The sequence below is a fragment of the Syngnathoides biaculeatus genome, chromosome 9, assembly GCF_019802595.1.
Source record: "Syngnathoides biaculeatus isolate LvHL_M chromosome 9, ASM1980259v1, whole genome shotgun sequence".
Taxonomy (NCBI): Eukaryota; Metazoa; Chordata; class Actinopteri; order Syngnathiformes; family Syngnathidae; genus Syngnathoides; species Syngnathoides biaculeatus.
The window spans coordinates 20,612,373-20,629,627 of record NC_084648.1 but is presented as its reverse complement, the minus strand read 5'-3'; the positions used below and the strand labels follow the sequence as shown (position 1 = coordinate 20,629,627).

The 17,255-nt window shown below is 47.1% G+C and overlaps 1 protein-coding gene across 4 annotated transcripts in view; it reads right to left on the bottom strand.

Annotated features, from left to right (window-relative positions):
• Nucleotides 1-17,255, bottom strand: part of pcdh7a (protocadherin 7a) — a 192,452-nt gene that overhangs the window by 8,636 nt on the left and 166,561 nt on the right. For all 4 annotated transcript variants that reach the window (XM_061829690.1, XM_061829689.1, XM_061829688.1 and 1 more), the window contains one exon: nucleotides 101-302. In XM_061829690.1, the coding sequence (XP_061685674.1) occupies nucleotides 101-302 (202 nt within the window). The remainder of the gene's footprint in view (nucleotides 1-100; nucleotides 303-17,255) is intronic.

The window sequence follows — 17,255 nt, the reverse complement described above, 5'->3', positions numbered from 1 at the left end:
ATGTATTTTAGAATGTTTCTAGGGGTGACACTTGGGTTTAACTTGACCCAGTCGGAGTGATTTTGTGCGCTCGTCGGTGTGTGGGTGTGCGCCCGCTGACCGTTCTCCACGTGCTCCTCCTCGCCCACGCTGCCCTCGGGCGTGGTGCGCTCGTAACCCTCCTCGGGCAACGGCAGGACTCCCAAGCGCGGCCCCGATGAACTCTTGCTGCTGGGGGTCTCGGAATCCTCCAGGCCGCTGTCATAGCAACCGGCGTCCTGGGCCTGGCTCACCACCGAGAAGGTCACCCGACGGAGGGTCCCCTGGGGGGGCGCACACAAACAATATGGGATTAATCATCAGGGAGACTCCTAATCTGAGGTTCTCAATCTGGGGATTAGGTCCAGGCGCAGGCATATTGAGATTACGGGATGGTGTTTATGCGCGCGTCTGATACGAGGCGGGATAACGTCATCGGCCAATCACGGCGGCTTTTCAAACTTCTGGGCTAATCCTGTTTATATTAAAACTGTTGGGCGATGGCTGATGTTTACAAACCTTTTTTTGGCCGGCCCCGAGGCGCTTATTCGTGATTTGGAATTGGAGATTGCCGCGGCAGACGGGGGACGTACACTGGAAAGTATTTGCTACGTTTACCTGACACAATTGGACGTAGAGCTGCATCAGAAATACACTTTTCAAAACACTCGATTGATAACAAAACAATAAATATAGCAGAATGTTACATATGCGTTTCCTTTGCCTTTTTTTTTTTTTTGGTACTTTTTTTCAGAACACGTGTGTCATGAGCAAGGCTTGGCTGTGACACCTGTCACCGCTCACAGCTGACTTTTTGTCCCTGGCATTTGCCTGTTCGTTGCCCTGAGTTAGTAAATTGTATTCATTGACCGTAGGAATCTCCACCACTGAGAATAGTGTAGTGTTGAGTTATCCTTGTCACAGCGTTTTTGTGCCACAACAGTTGTGCCGTGTCTTACTTTATATTTCATAGTCATAGTCAAGTCGTAGTCCATGTTTCCTAGTCTGTCTCCTAGTCATCAGACCTCGCTTTACGTTTTCGGATCCTGCCTTTGCTAGGCGTTTTGTGCCTCTGCCTTCTCGGACCGCTTACACGGTGTATGACCCTGTCCCTCGAATAAACCGCGCCTAGCATCATGCCCTCGTCTCGGAGTCCTGCATTTGGGTCCAGCCCCGCACCGGAGGTTCGTGACAATGTGGACAAGGTGCAGTTTCTTGAATTAGCTGCGTGCACTCCGACAAGAACGTCGAGTAGTACAGCAACCAACATTCAAGGGATGAAACAACATAAAGTTTTTTGTTTTGATACAGTTGGAGATCTATTTTTTTTTCTAGCAATACGTTTATTACTGTGGTACAACAGTATTGAATCATAGTGAGAACAGTTCCTAATGTTTCAGATATTTTATTCAGTCCAACTGAACATGTTTAAAACAATGTTTAATGAAGTTATTGGACAGTATTGGAGATCTCTTAAGACTGCATTGTACCTAATATTGTAGCGGTGAGTGTGTCAATATGTTTAAAAAAAAAAAGATTATTATGGCATAATTGTGCACCTATGACAATACCTCCTGTGTACTCATAGAACGCAAATTCCAGCAAATTCAGATTTGTTGCAACTGAAACTTGGGAGAGCGTTCCGGAGGACAATTTGGTGGCAATTTCTGCACCACAGGCGTCAAACTCAAAGCCCGGGTGCCAGATCTGGCCCGCGACATGGTTTTACGTGGCCACGCTCTACACCTGTGCCTGCCACGTGAAATGTAGACTGCTGATCTAAAACAATTTTGGTTGAATTTTCGGGGCACAGGCAGACAGATATTGAGGCGTCTCGGTCCGGACTGCGCTTACGCCACATTTAAAGGGAACGAGAGGAGCCGCTTTAATTGAAGTCGGGGGTCAGAGGTGAAATCGCCAACACCGTTGCGTCACACTCAGAAATACAACTCGCAGTCTTTGACCTCACATACCTCACCTGATTCGTAGGCTTACTTACGTTTCCCTCAGACTGAACTTGAAGCATCATTTGACGAGCGGTTACATTTTTTTAACAGCTCGAAAACCTTCCCCTAACCCTTACGTTATCAGATCGCAGTTGAGTCCGGACGTGTGCAACGGTGGGCCCTTCCTGACCGCCAGGGACAAAGCTGCAGGGGAACCAAGCCACGAGTCCGTCAGTCCACATCGTTCCCGCAAAGCGGCTATCGCGCCTGCTGCGATTTCCAAGGCACAAATCACCTCGGCGGAGCGAACGGCGCGGAAGAAGCGAACATCACAGCGGGTCTGATGACTTCCTCGGGACCCCGAGGGATCACGCGGCACCCGGAAGCCAATTTCTACAACGCACAGCTCCTTGCTCTCCTCAAACATGTTCACCTCGACGTTACAATCCTTTCGCTTTCAATCAGCTTTGAAACGTGCGGGGGAGGAAGAAAAGGGAAGGAGCAAAAATAACAATAGGAAAAAAAAAACAAAAAAACATTCAGAGAGCGCGGGAAAAACCTCGACGCGACGCGACGTCGCCTCGGGATAATCTGAAGGGACGCGTGATGGACGGCTGGGATAAAAAAAAAAAAAAGTTCTTCCAGACAGAGAGGGAACTTTTGAACAGCTCACCTAATAAACATTAAAGAGCAGAAGACAGCGAAACGAAAGCAGCACACGGTCACAATCTTGGTTTCAGATGAGAAAGAGAGAAAAGATGTTTTTAGACTGCCGTCACCTGGGACGTACTAAACGGGCAACTTTTTGGAATAAAGTCTTTCAATCAACCAATCTGGGCCTACATTTTTCTTATTGCAACATATTCACTCGATTCTGGACAACGCAAGAGTTTAGGGATCATCGCATCTAACGGGGAACGAGTAGAAATCGCGAGCCCAAAGGTCACTTCGTGACCACCAGGTGTCCAAATACTTTTGCGAGCCGGGGAGACTTTGCTTACTTAGGTGCAACAAGAAGAAGAGGAAGAAGCCAAATTGGATTATTTCTGGTCAACAGGTTTGTTTTTCCAAATTGATCCGGAGCTGCCGTCAAACGGTTATTTTTTTTCTCTCAGGGATAAAGGAAAAGTCGGGACCCCCGACGACCTTTCACTGTGTGCACAAGACACACGTTGGACGCCTTCTCTGGAAAAACAAAACATCCATGTTTAGACTGAAGAGCGTGTCCCTATGGCAACGGAGGACAGGTTAATTTCCTCCGTCATATTACCTTCTCCACTCCGAGCCAAAGTAAATATATTCCAGTTGAAAAAAAAAACAAAATAAATCTGTCCTCCTGAACCTCACGAGAGCCGAGGTGCACCCTCAACGGTTTGCCGGGCAATCGCAGGACGCAGAGAAATCGACACCCATTGGCACTCGCATTCACACCTACGGGCAATTTAGAGTCTTCAATGAAGCTATCGGGGTGGGGGGGTGGGGTGGGGGGTGAACCGGAGTAACCAGAGATCCAGGGAACGGGATTGGAACCCCCGGGTCTCAGACTGTGAGGCAGATGTGCTAACCGGTCGTCATGCGTTCCAGGATCAAGAATATTACAGACTCGAAATAAAAGTGAAGGGCAGCTTGAGCCAAGGAAGACCCCCCCCCCCCACCGCGCTGACATTTTCTTCAGGTGTTAGCGAACTGCCTCTAAGGCGTTCAGAAAGTGCAAACTATAAAATCAAGTGTGCGTCGTGGTAAGATATGGAATTGTCTCGAATTTGCGGCGAAAATCAATCGGTCCGTCCATTTACTCGAGCGCTTCTCCTTGGGGTGACAGTTGAGCTTCCACCCGATCTTCCCGCTCACGTTCACACTGGAGACTATTTTGAGTCTTCGCATACTTTTGGAATCGGGGGAGGAAGCCGGAATACCTGGAAAAAAAAACGGGCAAGAACTGAGACAACACACCAAGTCCACATGGGAAAGGCCGGTATCGACCCTCCGACCTCAGAACCGTGAGGTGGACACGCTCGGTCCGCCACGAACCCCCCAAATCTGCCTGTTTTGTTTTGGGGATTTTTGCTCATGTGTGACGACCGTGAAAATGAAAAACGCTCGGTAGACGGTACACAGCGACTCCCCTCCAAAGTTCACGCGATAATCTTCCATCATATTTTCATAAAGTCCCTCACTAGTTAAGCGAGTTAACTTTGATCACGCCTGCTGATTTACGGAGGTTTCGCGCCCGAACGAGTTATGAATATTAAAACGCGAGACTGCCTCGGCAGCGAGCGGAAAAGATTACGACGTGACCTCCACCACGCTTCACAGATGTTGCGGATCATAAGCGCGTGCATGCTTCATACTTTGGCCTTTCCATGACTTTTCGAGAGGTGAATCTTGTTCTCGCCAGTCCAGAAGAATTTGGTCCCAAACCTTTTTGGCTCATCTCTGTCATTTCTTTGCAAAACTGAATCTGTCCCCTCGGATTCTATTCGCCGATGAGTGGCCCGAATTTTTCTCATCTGGAATTGTTCTTGTAACGCTGGATTGTGAATCCCTTTGGCTCGAGTTTGGCGGTTACGTGGGTGAGCGTTGTCTTTGGGCGTTTCTTCTCAGCTCTCACAAGGTTTCTGTCACCGACTGCTGTCGACAGCCTCGGCCGACGTGTTGCTCAGAACCGCCGGAAGTTTTTTTCTTTTCGCGATGTTCCAAATTGATGCATTGGCTGCGCCCAATGTTTGTGCAACGTTTCCTCTTCTCCCGGCTTCAAAATAGTGCGCCTTTTTTAAAAAAAAAAAATCCCCCAAATTGCTGTTAGTAAATGTATTTTTCACAGTTGAAACCCAAAGGCAAAGTGTGATGTGTTCTATCGAAAAAGGAAAACGCGAGCACCAAGAAACACCCACCGGTGACGTTCTCCAATAATTTTACTCACTTGAAAATATGAAGATGTCAATACCATGAAATAAAATCTCGATACGTGAACTTTTGACTCTGAAACCCACAAGTCTTCATTGTACAACAGCAACAACAACAACAACAACCAAAAGGAATCGACCTTGTCGTTCAAATACATTTGGAGGGGAGTGTATTTATATATATCTATATTATTAGTAGTATTCTCCAGGCGGTCGAAGTGTGGGTATGTGTGTAGGTGTGTGTGTGTGTGTGTGTGTGTGTGTCTGCTCTCCGACAGGATTCATCAGAGCAGCCATAATTCAATCTAATTCAATTTCCCTCTGGTTCCCTTGCTGGTCCGAGGTGGCCTTTTTCATTTTTTCACCCTGCTAATTTTATTTCCCGGGCATCCCCCCCCCCCCCCCCCCAAGCCCCCCCCCCCAAGCCATCCTTCTGAATGCAGTCAAGTCTGCTCCTCACAAGAGTAACTCTGACTCCGCTCTTCGGACCGGCTTCTTCGGAGCCGGACGTCTTCTACTTCTTCTCTCGACGAGTCAGCTTTATGACGTGCCGATCAATAATGTGTCCTTGACCTTGTAATGAGTCCCTCTCGTCTTCCCCACAGGAGGTTTTATTGACCCGTAACTCCTTCGCTCTTCCTGCCTCGCTTGCTCTCATCTTTGGGGAAAAAAATAAATAAATTGAAAAAAAAAAAAACAAAAACAAACAAAAAAAAAAAAAACAACCAACATGGTTCTTCCAAAAAAAAAAAAAAAAAAAAAAATGAATCATTAAATCCAATTAGCGTCCAGACAGGATGTGTTCTGACCTTCACGCTTTTGCTTCTCATCAAGTCCCACATTCTACTTTTCAAATTAGGATTTAAACGTCAACATTAATAATTTGACGTCTTTTGAAAACTACACCTTTGACTTTGCGCATGAAAATACAGTTTTGTCATGACTAAAGAGATGATATTTCCATTGCTGTCTGTGAGAATTCTTCCAGCAGACCAATGAACATCTCGTTATATTGGGGTGGAGCTTTTTGGCCACTATGAGCTGTTATTGGCAACCCCCCCCCCCCTCAAAAAAAAAAACAAAAAAAACAACAACTTGGTTTCTGTTTTGGTGCTCAGGCTAAAGCCAAGTCTAATATAAAATATTGCTTTGGCGCCGTGTCGTGGAAGATTGGTGCTAGAGGATTAAGTTGAAGTGAGGACGGGGGCTCCATTGAGTCAGGCCATAGCACTATCTAATCGGGAAAAAAAAAGTGTTTTGTCGTCACTTTGTGGCACACATGCAATTCCAAAATGTTTGGCTGTGCAACAATGGCAGATTTTTGCTTTTCACAAAAGATGACATTGGCTGAGTCCAGTATGTTGCAGTACTTTGGCCTCGGACTTGCACTGTCATACTCCAAAATCTCCATTTTGCTCGTCTCAATATAAAAATTGTGCGCTCAAGACTGATGCTTTTCATTTTGTCGAGGGGTTTTTTGAGTCGAGTAATAAAATTCTGGTGATGTCTGACACCGTGAACCGGGAAGTGTCCACACGATTGAGCAATCAAGATTTATTTATTTTTTTTTTTTGGGGGGGTGGGTCATAAATCCTCTTGAAATAAGTCTGCACATCTATGAAAGCGTAGAACTTTTATTGCGACCGTCGCGACTCCTCAGCTTGACGACTGTCCGCATTATGCATAAAACCACACGCGTGCACACCCGCTGATGAATGGCGGAAAAGGTGCGGCGTTGCCGATGAATTTACGCCTGATGGAATATTAATTGACAGAGGATATTAAAAAAAAAAAAAAAACAATCGCCGTTCATCTGACGCAGGCCATTAGAGTTCAATCGTGACGCAGGAGCTTCGCCCCACTCGGCCGTTCGCGTTGGCTAATGTGCGTAGTGTGTACATACAGCTAACGGCCAAACGCAAGCAAAAAGGAACTCAGACAGTTGGGCGCACTTTAGCAAACAAAGCACGGCGGATGAAATGAGCTCGCAGATGGAAAGAAATAAAATCCCTTCATCTAGGTTTGGTTTATCAACAGCGGCGCGATGCCATTTACACTCTGGCGCGCGCGCGCGCTCGGGTGTGTATACATATGCTGGCGAGCGAGACTTCACACCTACGTGAAGCATGATTCATAGGAGCGCGCGCGACACTTCCAACGCCCGCAAGATGTGTTGTATCAGCCCGCGAGGATGTGTACCATACGTCTTTAACGGGAGGATTTGCATGTGCTGCCCGAGACGTCGAGGTAATTAGCGTGTAAAACCTCCTCGCCAGCCGCTTCAAAGAGAATTTACGAGCTTGAGTTAATTAACAGTCTCTTCTCGTTACGTGTATCTGCATATTCAACACGTGTGTTTGGGTATATACGACATCTGCGCAATCGGATGCGGCGCCGGTGTCCCGGCTGCATGCTGCTCGGCAAAATGGATCCACGGGAGCGGCTTTATGCACGCGGCAAAAACAACGAACGTGATTATCAGGCTTCCGGTGGGTTCCGTTAACGATTCTGCTAAGGTTTGAAGTTTGACAACAACAAGTAGTCAATACATTCATTTTTTTAGATTGCTTGTTCTCATTAGTGTCACAGGAGAGTTCATTTTTGTCATTTTCATAGACTGTAATAAATTTAGCGGTAGATATTTCCAATCTTGCGTGACGACGCAATATGACAATGTGCCAATACCTCAACATGGTCCGTTCGACATCTGCGCGCGGCGCTAGCTATTATTATTATTATTATTATCCCGTTGACTTTACACCGTAAACTTAGCAGCGGCATAAATAGGAAAACAAACATTCTCATCGCAACTTTGGAGAATTTTGAACCTTCAATTAACTCTCAGAGCCTGACTTTGCCCGGAAAACAAAATAAAACAACGCGGAACACGGAAACGCCATTTCCAGATTCGAACCCTGAACAACGAACGTGATTATCAGGCTTCCGGTGGGTTCCGTTAACGATTCTGCTAAGGTTTGAAGTTTGACAACAACAAGTAGTCAATACATTCATTTTTTTAGATTGCTTGTTCTCATTAGTGTCACAGGAGAGTTCATTTTTGTCATTTTCATAGACTGTAATAAATTTAGCGGTAGATATTTCCAATCTTGCGTGACGACGCAATATGACAATGTGCCAATACCTCAACATGGTCCGTTCGACATCTGCGCGCGGCGCTAGCTATTATTATTATTATTATTATTATCCCGTTGACTTTACACCGTAAACTTAGCAGCGCATAAATAGGAAAACAAACATTCTCATCGCAACTTTGGAGAATTTTGAAACTTCAATTAACTCTCAGAGGCTGACTTTGCCCGGAAAACAAAATAAAACAACGCGGAACACGGAAACGCCATTTCCAGATTCGAACCCTGAACCTCAGAGCAATGAGGCAGACTTGCTATCGAGCAGTCTGTCATACTGCCTGTTAATGAGATGCATCAAGCCTAAATCAGTTGGAGATGATTACATATACCTCGCTGGACGATTCAGCCGATAGCGCACAGTACAAGGCTTGATTTGCGCGACATGGATCAGGTGAAAACGTTCTTTTTGCTCCCGAGTGACAGCCTCGGAACCAGGCCCCTTTCAGTTCGGAATGAAAACCGATGGGAGCTCGGCGTAAATGCACGATCGACTACAACCTGTCAATGCAAGTTTGACGTCCTGGAAATGCACGGTTCAGTCTTGAATAGCCAAAATCTGTGAGCAATGAATTAAAATCCCACAAAAAGTTTATAACCGCCAATAGATGGCAGTAAAGCATTACTCTCCTGTTAGACAGAGCCGTGGCCGAACTAAAGTCAAGATCAGATGACAACATTTTGGCAGGTATTTGCCCAATTCGCTATTATGGATGACTTCCCAGAGCAGGCCCGACATATTTTGTTAGGAATGACAAAAGAGAGAAAATGAAGAGCATGTTAGACTTAAAAAAAAAAAGATATATATATATATATATATATATCTTCCGTGTAGTGTGAGATATCAATTAAGAACTCTTGATGTCGGCCAATAGGATTCCATATTGTGAATTTATTGTGCTCATCGCCACCCTTGCCTGCCGTTATGAACTTGAATTCATATGCATACCGGTGCTTACGATATATTTTGAGCATGAACGGACACAATGGCCTCATGCGTACGTACAAATGTTAGTGCTAGCACTAGCTTGCTAGGATACGTAACATTTTGTCACCTGCTTCCAAGCCGTATCGTTTTCAAAGTATCTGGTCAAACCTCGAGCAGTCTTTGAATGCACCGCTCAAAAACGTCCTCTCCATTCCCACAGTGATTTGTTGTCCGAGAGAAACCTGTCGCCACGGTAATGGCAGCATCCGGTTGCGGTGAAAGGTGAGACCTTTTCCGGTCATACCTCCCCGACAATGTTTGGCTTGTCAAGATAAAGCCCGAGTGATCGTAAAAGCTGGGATACGCTGGGATTGCAATAAATGTCGTGTAGCGTTGACACGAGATTTTACGGCGGCGGTCTGACGTAGTGCCACCGTGAAAGAACACATTTGTCTTGTCGTCTGATTCTGGGATAAAAAAAAATATATATATATGTTGATCCTCCTCCCTTTACTTCAACACGGTTCCTTGGCAAAACAAGATAGCGCCAATGCGATACTCAGGAAGGGCTTCGACCTGAGCACAAAAAATGAACGGGTGAATTTCTGGGCAAATACTGGAGGATAAATTCACAAATTAAAATCTGCAAACGGGCGAATTTGAGGCCAAAGAACACAAATAAAACAGGGTTTGAAACATCCCTGGAAAATCAAACGGCAGGAAAAGCACAAGCTATTAAATATGGTTAAAATACGGAACGTTATATGGGTATGAAACATTGAAGATGCTAAATAACTGCGACCGGTGGAGAGTTAAGTCATCGATTAAGTCCAGACCTACTAAAGAATATAACCTTCAATAATTGGATTGTAATTGTTTATTTCTGTCCGGTGTTGAGACTTAAAGGCCAAGTGTCATGAAATGGATGATTTTTGATATATTATTAATGAAAAAACATCAGCCAATATGGGCCCACGCGTTTTTTCACCACAAAACATGATTTTGACGTACATACAGCTTTTTGTAAGGGTCCTCCCATGAAAATCCTCTCGAGGGATTTGTTTTCGAGAAGAAGCAGGAAGTGACGTACGGGACAGAGGCGCCCCCTAGTGGACTCGTTTGTTTCCGTTAGTTTGACCTCCGGGAAGGTAGCTCGTCGTCGTTCCTTCGTGTTAGCCAAAATGCCGGCTCGTCGCATTGCTGGACATCGCTTGAACAACTCGGAATTTAACCTTCATAAGTTTGCAAGAGACCCGGTTCTTCGTGGAAAATGGATCGCACGGGTGCAGAGGACGAGAGCTGCGTGGGTTCCAAATAACAGGTAGGCAGCAATGTTCAACAAGTACTGCGGCGGCTTTGAACGTGCCCCTAAAAGCAGCACAAGCAGGCTCCATTATCAGAAAATCAGCCACACCGGCTTAGGGCGGCGGCGCATTCGGCGGTCACGGCTTCCGCGAAGGCTGCGCGTCGGGCTTTGCGGACGGTGGCGGCTCTGAAGGAGCCAGCCGAGAATGCCGGCGGTGTGATATTGGCCCGGTAACTCGACTCGGTCGTGCTGCGTTCTCCTTTTCGTAAAAGGCTTCGGTGTCAGACGGGGCGCGTTCGTCTCCCATAGTTAGGGCGCACCGCGTCTTTTCATTTGCGAATGTCACGGACGCAGGACGCAGCCAATATGGCGACCACTCGGTTATTGTAGAATGACCGTGAAGTCGCTGATACGATTTGCGTACACTTGAACTTCACATGGCAATAGAGCAGATTTTGGCTTTGACCACCCAAACGACTGAAAACTTTGAATGCCTAAGGATGGATGAGAGTGTACAACTCTTGCTTGCCGTCGGGCCCGATCGCAAGGGATGCCTCTTTCATCAACGCATGATTGCGTTTGTTGCCGAGTTATTTTTCTTACGGCGCTGTTGCGGCTTCGCGCGGAAGCGGCCAGAGGCCGGCCGTCAATCACGCAGACACCTGACAAGCCCGTCGCAATCTCGCCTGTCAGGTTGTTGATATTTTCCCTAACAGGGATTGAGGGGTGAAACTTTGCATCCTAATGATCCCGCTCGCCGTCCCGAAGAGTCGCGTTGGTTTCGCGGCCGCGTCCGCGCTTGTTCAATGTGATTATTTCCATGACAAAAAGTGGATCAGAGCCGTCCACAAGGGATATTGTAAGACTCAATTAAAGGCCAGCTTTACCAAATACTTTGAGGGGCTTAGCGGTCCCTAAAGGAAGGGAAGACCTACGCTCTTCATTGTGGCGGCTTGTTTGAGCCATATTAGCAAAAATGAAAGCGAGCTTCATTGAATAAATACTCGGCTGGATGCAAATGAGCGGGGAAGCAAATGATGAAATGATTGCAAAGTACAACTAAGATGGCGTGCCTGATGGACACTGATTAGCTAGCTAGCTAGCTAGCTCGCTAGCTGTACTTGTTAGGCTAGATTTACCCTTGGTACACTTTAGTGTTTAAATTCTTTTTACCCTTGTACAACACTTAAAAACATGAATAATATAAACCGGCAGTAGTTACCACAATCAATAATTGAAAAAAAAAAAGATTATTATTTCATGACATTTCCTTGCTATTTCTTCATTCCCCATGAAGAAGACCTGATAGTCCATCGGCAGAAAAATGCGGATCTCCGTCCTCCTGAGGGGAATTACTTTTGATTTCTACTTGCTGGTTTTCCAGAAAAATGAAAATAAAAATCTCTGCCGGCAACTTTTGTAACAATGATGTCGCTCTTAAACAAAACAAGACATTCTGCGTTGAAATAGTGGCCAAATAATGGCCAAACTGGCCGAGTAAGCCATCAAAACTAAAAAAAAAAAAATTCCACGGAATGTTCCCCTTGAAGTGATTTTTTTAATCAGCGAGACGCAGATATGCACCATAAAATCCTCTGCGGGGAGTAACTTTGCGCGCGCAGCAAATAATATGAAGCGCTTTTGTCTTGAGTTAATGTTCCTCCAGTAGCAAAGTGGCTTTATCTCGGTTAGCCTGACAACAAAATGTGGTGCACTTACGACTCGCGATTTGTACGGCGCGGTGACTTCCAAATAAATTACGCCTGCCTGGCGACCGCCGTTGCCGACTCCTCTTCTGGCTGTCCCAAAAGTGGCGAGATGATGTCACTGCCTAAACGAGTGCAATAAACAGCGAGCGTAGAACGTTTCCTTACAGTTGCTCCGATAATGGATTTGACCTGCCTAAATTGCAATAAAAACTCAAGATATTGGGCTGTTCTAAGCAGTTTAAATACGTCTTGCACATTCCAGCATGAATATTTCATGAGATCCGCCACTCCTTATTTTATCTTTTTCCCCCCACGTCCGCCTTAAGTGTGAAATTAGCTGGCGCGATATGAAGATGAGAATCTCTGATGCTTTGTTTGATCTCATCAACACAAAGTCGTCTGTAAGTCTTCACACTTTGCTTTGTTATCGTCACTTTTGCGTGTCTGTTTCTATCAGTTTGCCAGAGGGGCCAGCGAATACCGCTAACTCACCTTTGACCTCCGTCTGATCGAGCGCGCGCTCAGGTTTTTGTCGCGCGTTTCGGCGTCGTTCGAGAAACGTTTTCCGCGTCGACCTTCTGAAAGCTTTCGCGGCTCCCGTTCAAGTTACGGATCAAAGTCTTAAAAGAAAGGAAACGCGCTGAAAAGCGCTGACAGGAAGCAGTTCGCAATAAGTCGCGCGACTGAGAGACGTGTTAGCTATTCGTTAGAAGGCGCTGCTAATTTAAATATAGACGCGCGTGTTTACAGTGAGTGACGTGGAATGTGGTCTCCTCTCGAGCGCAAAGAACCGACGCGTTGTGGTACTCAGCGTGAGGTCAAGCGGCAGGTAGAGACACGTGTCGGGGGCAGACGCGGAAAACGATGGGGGGGGGGGGGCACCCGACGTCAACGCTAAATTTGACATCTTCAAACACTTCCACGGACTCGCCACCATTTTGTCATCAACAGTCAGAACTATATCGGCTTACATGCACCATTGGGAGCTTTTCCAAGACCTTGTGCCAGTCGATGTCTGTCAACGTATGCACGTCGAACCTTCCACTCCAGCCGGCCATTTTCTGAGCCGCTTATCCCCACGAGGGTCGCGGATGTCTAACCTCATTACGTGAAATGTAACGCATAAACATTTTCTAGATAACAATCCAATTATCAAACAAAAGAAATTGTGGATTAATCCTTTCTGTCTTTTGTAAAAACTCCCCAAAACATGCTTAGAATATGATTTTTGGGGAGAATTTGATATTCTGTTCTCTGAGTCACTGAGGGCGTAGTGGTACACACGCCTGCCTTCGGTGGGATCAATTCCCGCTCAGTCGTTATCAGTCCTGTCACCGACTGGCGACCACTGCGACGTAGTCCGCCTTTCACCCAAAGGTAGCTGGGACAGGCTCCAGCAATACTTGTGAGGATAAGTGGCTTGGATAATAACATGACATTTATTTATCTGAGAAAATGTGGGAGGTGGATATCTTTCACAGTTTGGAAACTTTGGTACTGACGGCAGTTTTGAGTTTCACGGACTTTGCTGCTTCAGTTTTCATATTTGTGTGGGTTTTTTTTTTTTTTTTTGATTAGGCAATTATGTCACAGAATTAAAAATAAATCCCTCTGAACGAGGGCTAACGGTTGTATTGATTTATGTTTTTACATTCTGTTTTGATATATTTTTTATGAGTAAAGGCTGTAAAAAAAAACAGCACAATGTTTATTTATATGATAATATGATTCGGTTTCTTTGGAAAAATTAATGAAAAAAAAATCACCTTGCAGTGTTTGACCAAGTGGTAAATATGTCCACATTTGTATCACATTCTGTATATTTGTATGGTCACACAAGAGGTTTTGCGGTAATCTTGCCGACAAACAGAAATTAGAACACAGATTATACTAGAAAAAGAAAACTGGGAAAAAAAAATTGTTGATGTTGTGTGTGTAGTTTGGCAGGGCAGGACAGAATTTGACCTGCAGCGAGCGGGGGGGGGGGGCGTAAAGCAGCGGAATCTGCAGAATGCAAACGATGACTTAAAGCGAGTCGAAACAGCCGCTGGGAGGAAGGACGACGCCAAACAAACATCGACTTGTCTGCCGGCCCGTGCCGATGAGCCCGGGCGCCTCGTTACCACGACACACACTCGGCCACAAATTGCGAAAGAATAAAAACACGCATCGGGCTGAGTTATTTGCTGGAAGCACACACACACACACACACACACATTTATATGCATTTTGTTGCAGTAGGACGACCTCTGCAGCGAGAGCAGTCGTCCCTTTTCCGCGCTTCCTTCTGCACTCTTTTGCTGAGCGTCCAGCAATCCACATTTCTCCCCTTTCCTCAACTCTTCTCTCTTTCTTTCTGCAGAACTCCTCCTCCACTCCTCTCTTTTTTTCCCCCTCCATCCGCCTCCCTCCTTTGCTACGAGCAGGTGATGTAGAAGGGTACTCAGCAGTATCTGACTATCGGGCCTGCCTCTGTGAGAGGAATGATAATCGCCGTGCTGCACTGCAGAGAGAGGAAGAAGAGGGGGAGAGGCAGAGAGTGTCGGGAGGGGAGGAAGAGGGTGGGGTGCAGAGGAAAGGAGAGGCGGTGGGGGTGTGTGTGTGGGGGGCGGGGGGGGGGGGGGAGTGCGGCACAAGTACAGAAAGACTCAATAAAGACCTAAAGGAAGAAATAAAGGATGGCGTCTGCTACTTATGCCTACTTTGTGGCCTGCTCGCTCGTCTGGCGAACGCTCGCACTGACTAGCTTGTAGTACAGCAACCCCTGCGGTATGAGGGAGCGCCTTAGCCTTGTGTCTGAGTGCCAGAGAACATTAACTGCAGCAGCGAGGTCATCAGATCGCCCCGATGCAGTCTCTGGCTCTCGCTCGCTACTGCAGCAGTGCGGGCGCCGCTGGTACTGCTCCCGTGATAAAGACCGATGCAGCGCGGCGCAGGATCTCTATTAGACCCGTAGATCACGTTCTCTTGCTGGGACCAATTAGAGCTTAACCGCAGCTAGTGCCCACTTAACTCACGATAATAGCCCGAACTAGTTCTTGCACGGGTGTGTGCATGCGTGTGTATGGCGAGAGATCGCTCGTGGGCGACCGCGTCGCTCTCCACCACAGCTTTGTTATGGCCCCGTTCTGGTCGAGGTTCTCTGAACATTTCAATCGTTCTATTTTGCAGCGTTCTCAAATGCGGATGACACGTTTGGCGTGTGATTAACGTGTGTCTAGCGCACGGGAAGCGTGTAACAGGGACCAAAGAAGACACCCCTAAAAACCATTAGCGTGTGCTAACGTGTCACTGGCGCGCGACGAGCGATTTGTCGACGTTAGACGAGCGTGTCGAACGTGTGACTAAACGGTTGAATAACGACAGAATAGCGTTTTGCTGGCGTGCCATTTTTTTACAGCGGAACGGGAACGAAAACGTTGGAAATTTCGTAGTCACTTCAGTTGTTCTCGTGCGTTTGAACGGTCAGCATCATGCCGGTGGGGTGCGGACGTCAGCAACTAGCGCTGCAAGGCATCGGTTTGTATACCCGTACGCGTGGACGTTGGGGAAACGCTCGAATGACGCTCAGTGGACGCCAAAGGACGTTCGTTTGACTTGAGTTACACGCTGCGTGCGCTTCGGGATTGTTCAGTGGGCGTCGACAGTGAGTCGTTCACTGCAAAGCAAACCATTAAGTAACAAGCAAGTAAAGCTCGACTTACGACTGACTAACGATAGCCAAACGCGTGCAACGCTCAGCGAACCTTAGTTCAAGAACGTTTAAAATGAAACGTCGATGAACGCTGGTCTCGGTGAGAACTTTTGTGCACGTTCAAAACTTTTTTTTTTTTTTGCGGACCGGCGTTCTCCGCCGATTCCCAGCGATCATTGACGTTCGCTAGCGTTCGAACAAGGCTCTTCTGGCGCTATCCCGGCGACCGTGGACGACTACCAACGTTTCCTCAAACGCTATAGAACGCCGGTGTGACGGGGCCATTACCAAGCTGTCCATTCTTGCCTACTTTCAGCCTCCATCTGGCCTCGCGTGCACGCACAAATAAAAAAATAAAAAAAAACCCCCGGGAAAATCCCCGACTCTGTTTGCAACGCTTTTGAAATGTTTATCCCTTTGTGCAGGCTGGGCCATATATAGTGGAGTGAAAAACAAAATGGCAACAAAAGCTCATAGAGAGCGACGTGAGGCCGGGCTTACCGGACAAATGCCCATGACTCAGATTAGCTCCTTTTGTTGCAGTGTTTTTGTGCGCGGGGCTCACTCGTGACGCTCGTGGCTTTCCACGGCTCATCCCTGTACGAGTCATTCTCTTATAAATATCCATGACAACGAGCATTGTGGGAAAAAGACGCCAACGGGACGGCGGCGCACAAGCGGGCCTCTGTGTGTGCGTCCATACATATGTATGACTGCTCTCCAGTTGTGTGGGCCATTAGACTCTAATTGTGTGCGCGTTAGGAACACGGCTAATGCCCATTAAGACTTGACCAGAGGAGGGTTTGACAATGGCATCAGTGTGGAGAGGAAGTGAACGGGAGAGGAAACGTGAGGATGAGGACGGAGTCGCTCGCACGCAAGAACACATGCCCACACACGTGTTCCCCGTTGACAGCAATTCGGAGCGTCGCCGCGTACAATCGACACTCAACGACGGACGCGCGATATCTGACCGCATCTCCCTCCCTTGTCCGCCTCCGCCTGGACTTTTCTTGTTTCCTCGCATTCTGTCCACTCTCCCCGTCGCTTTTATCGCCGACAAGCCGCACTCGTCTCCCCAGTCCGGCACGCCGTCACGTTTATCTGCCTCACGTCTTTCTTCGACGGGCTGACTGAAATCCGTCCCGCCGGTTCGGAATCAGCGTCACTCACGCGACAAGGTTAAACAGAGCTTGGGCTAATGTGCTGTCAGATCGGAGCAAGCGCGGCGTCGGCCTTGCCCCCCCCACCCCCAAAGACCGCAAACCCATAAACTCATAAATCTATTCAAACACCTTAAATGTCACTCGATCATCCCTCACATTTGTCATCGTCACGTCATTGTAATATTTGCACGGCGAAATATTAGAAAGATGAACTCGCACACTTCTGTTATGTCTCCCCGTCGCTGTGCAGTATTAAAGCATATTTACGGTTCACCTTTTGCCATCCCCCCCCCCCCCACCTATGGAACTGATCCTCAGTTATCGACTCAGATATTCACGTTTTTGTTCTCCTTCTGAGAGGCCCGACGATGCCGCAGCATGCTGTCAATGCCGCTGCTGTTCAAGAGCCAGGTTTGATAAAAAACAAAGAAAAAAG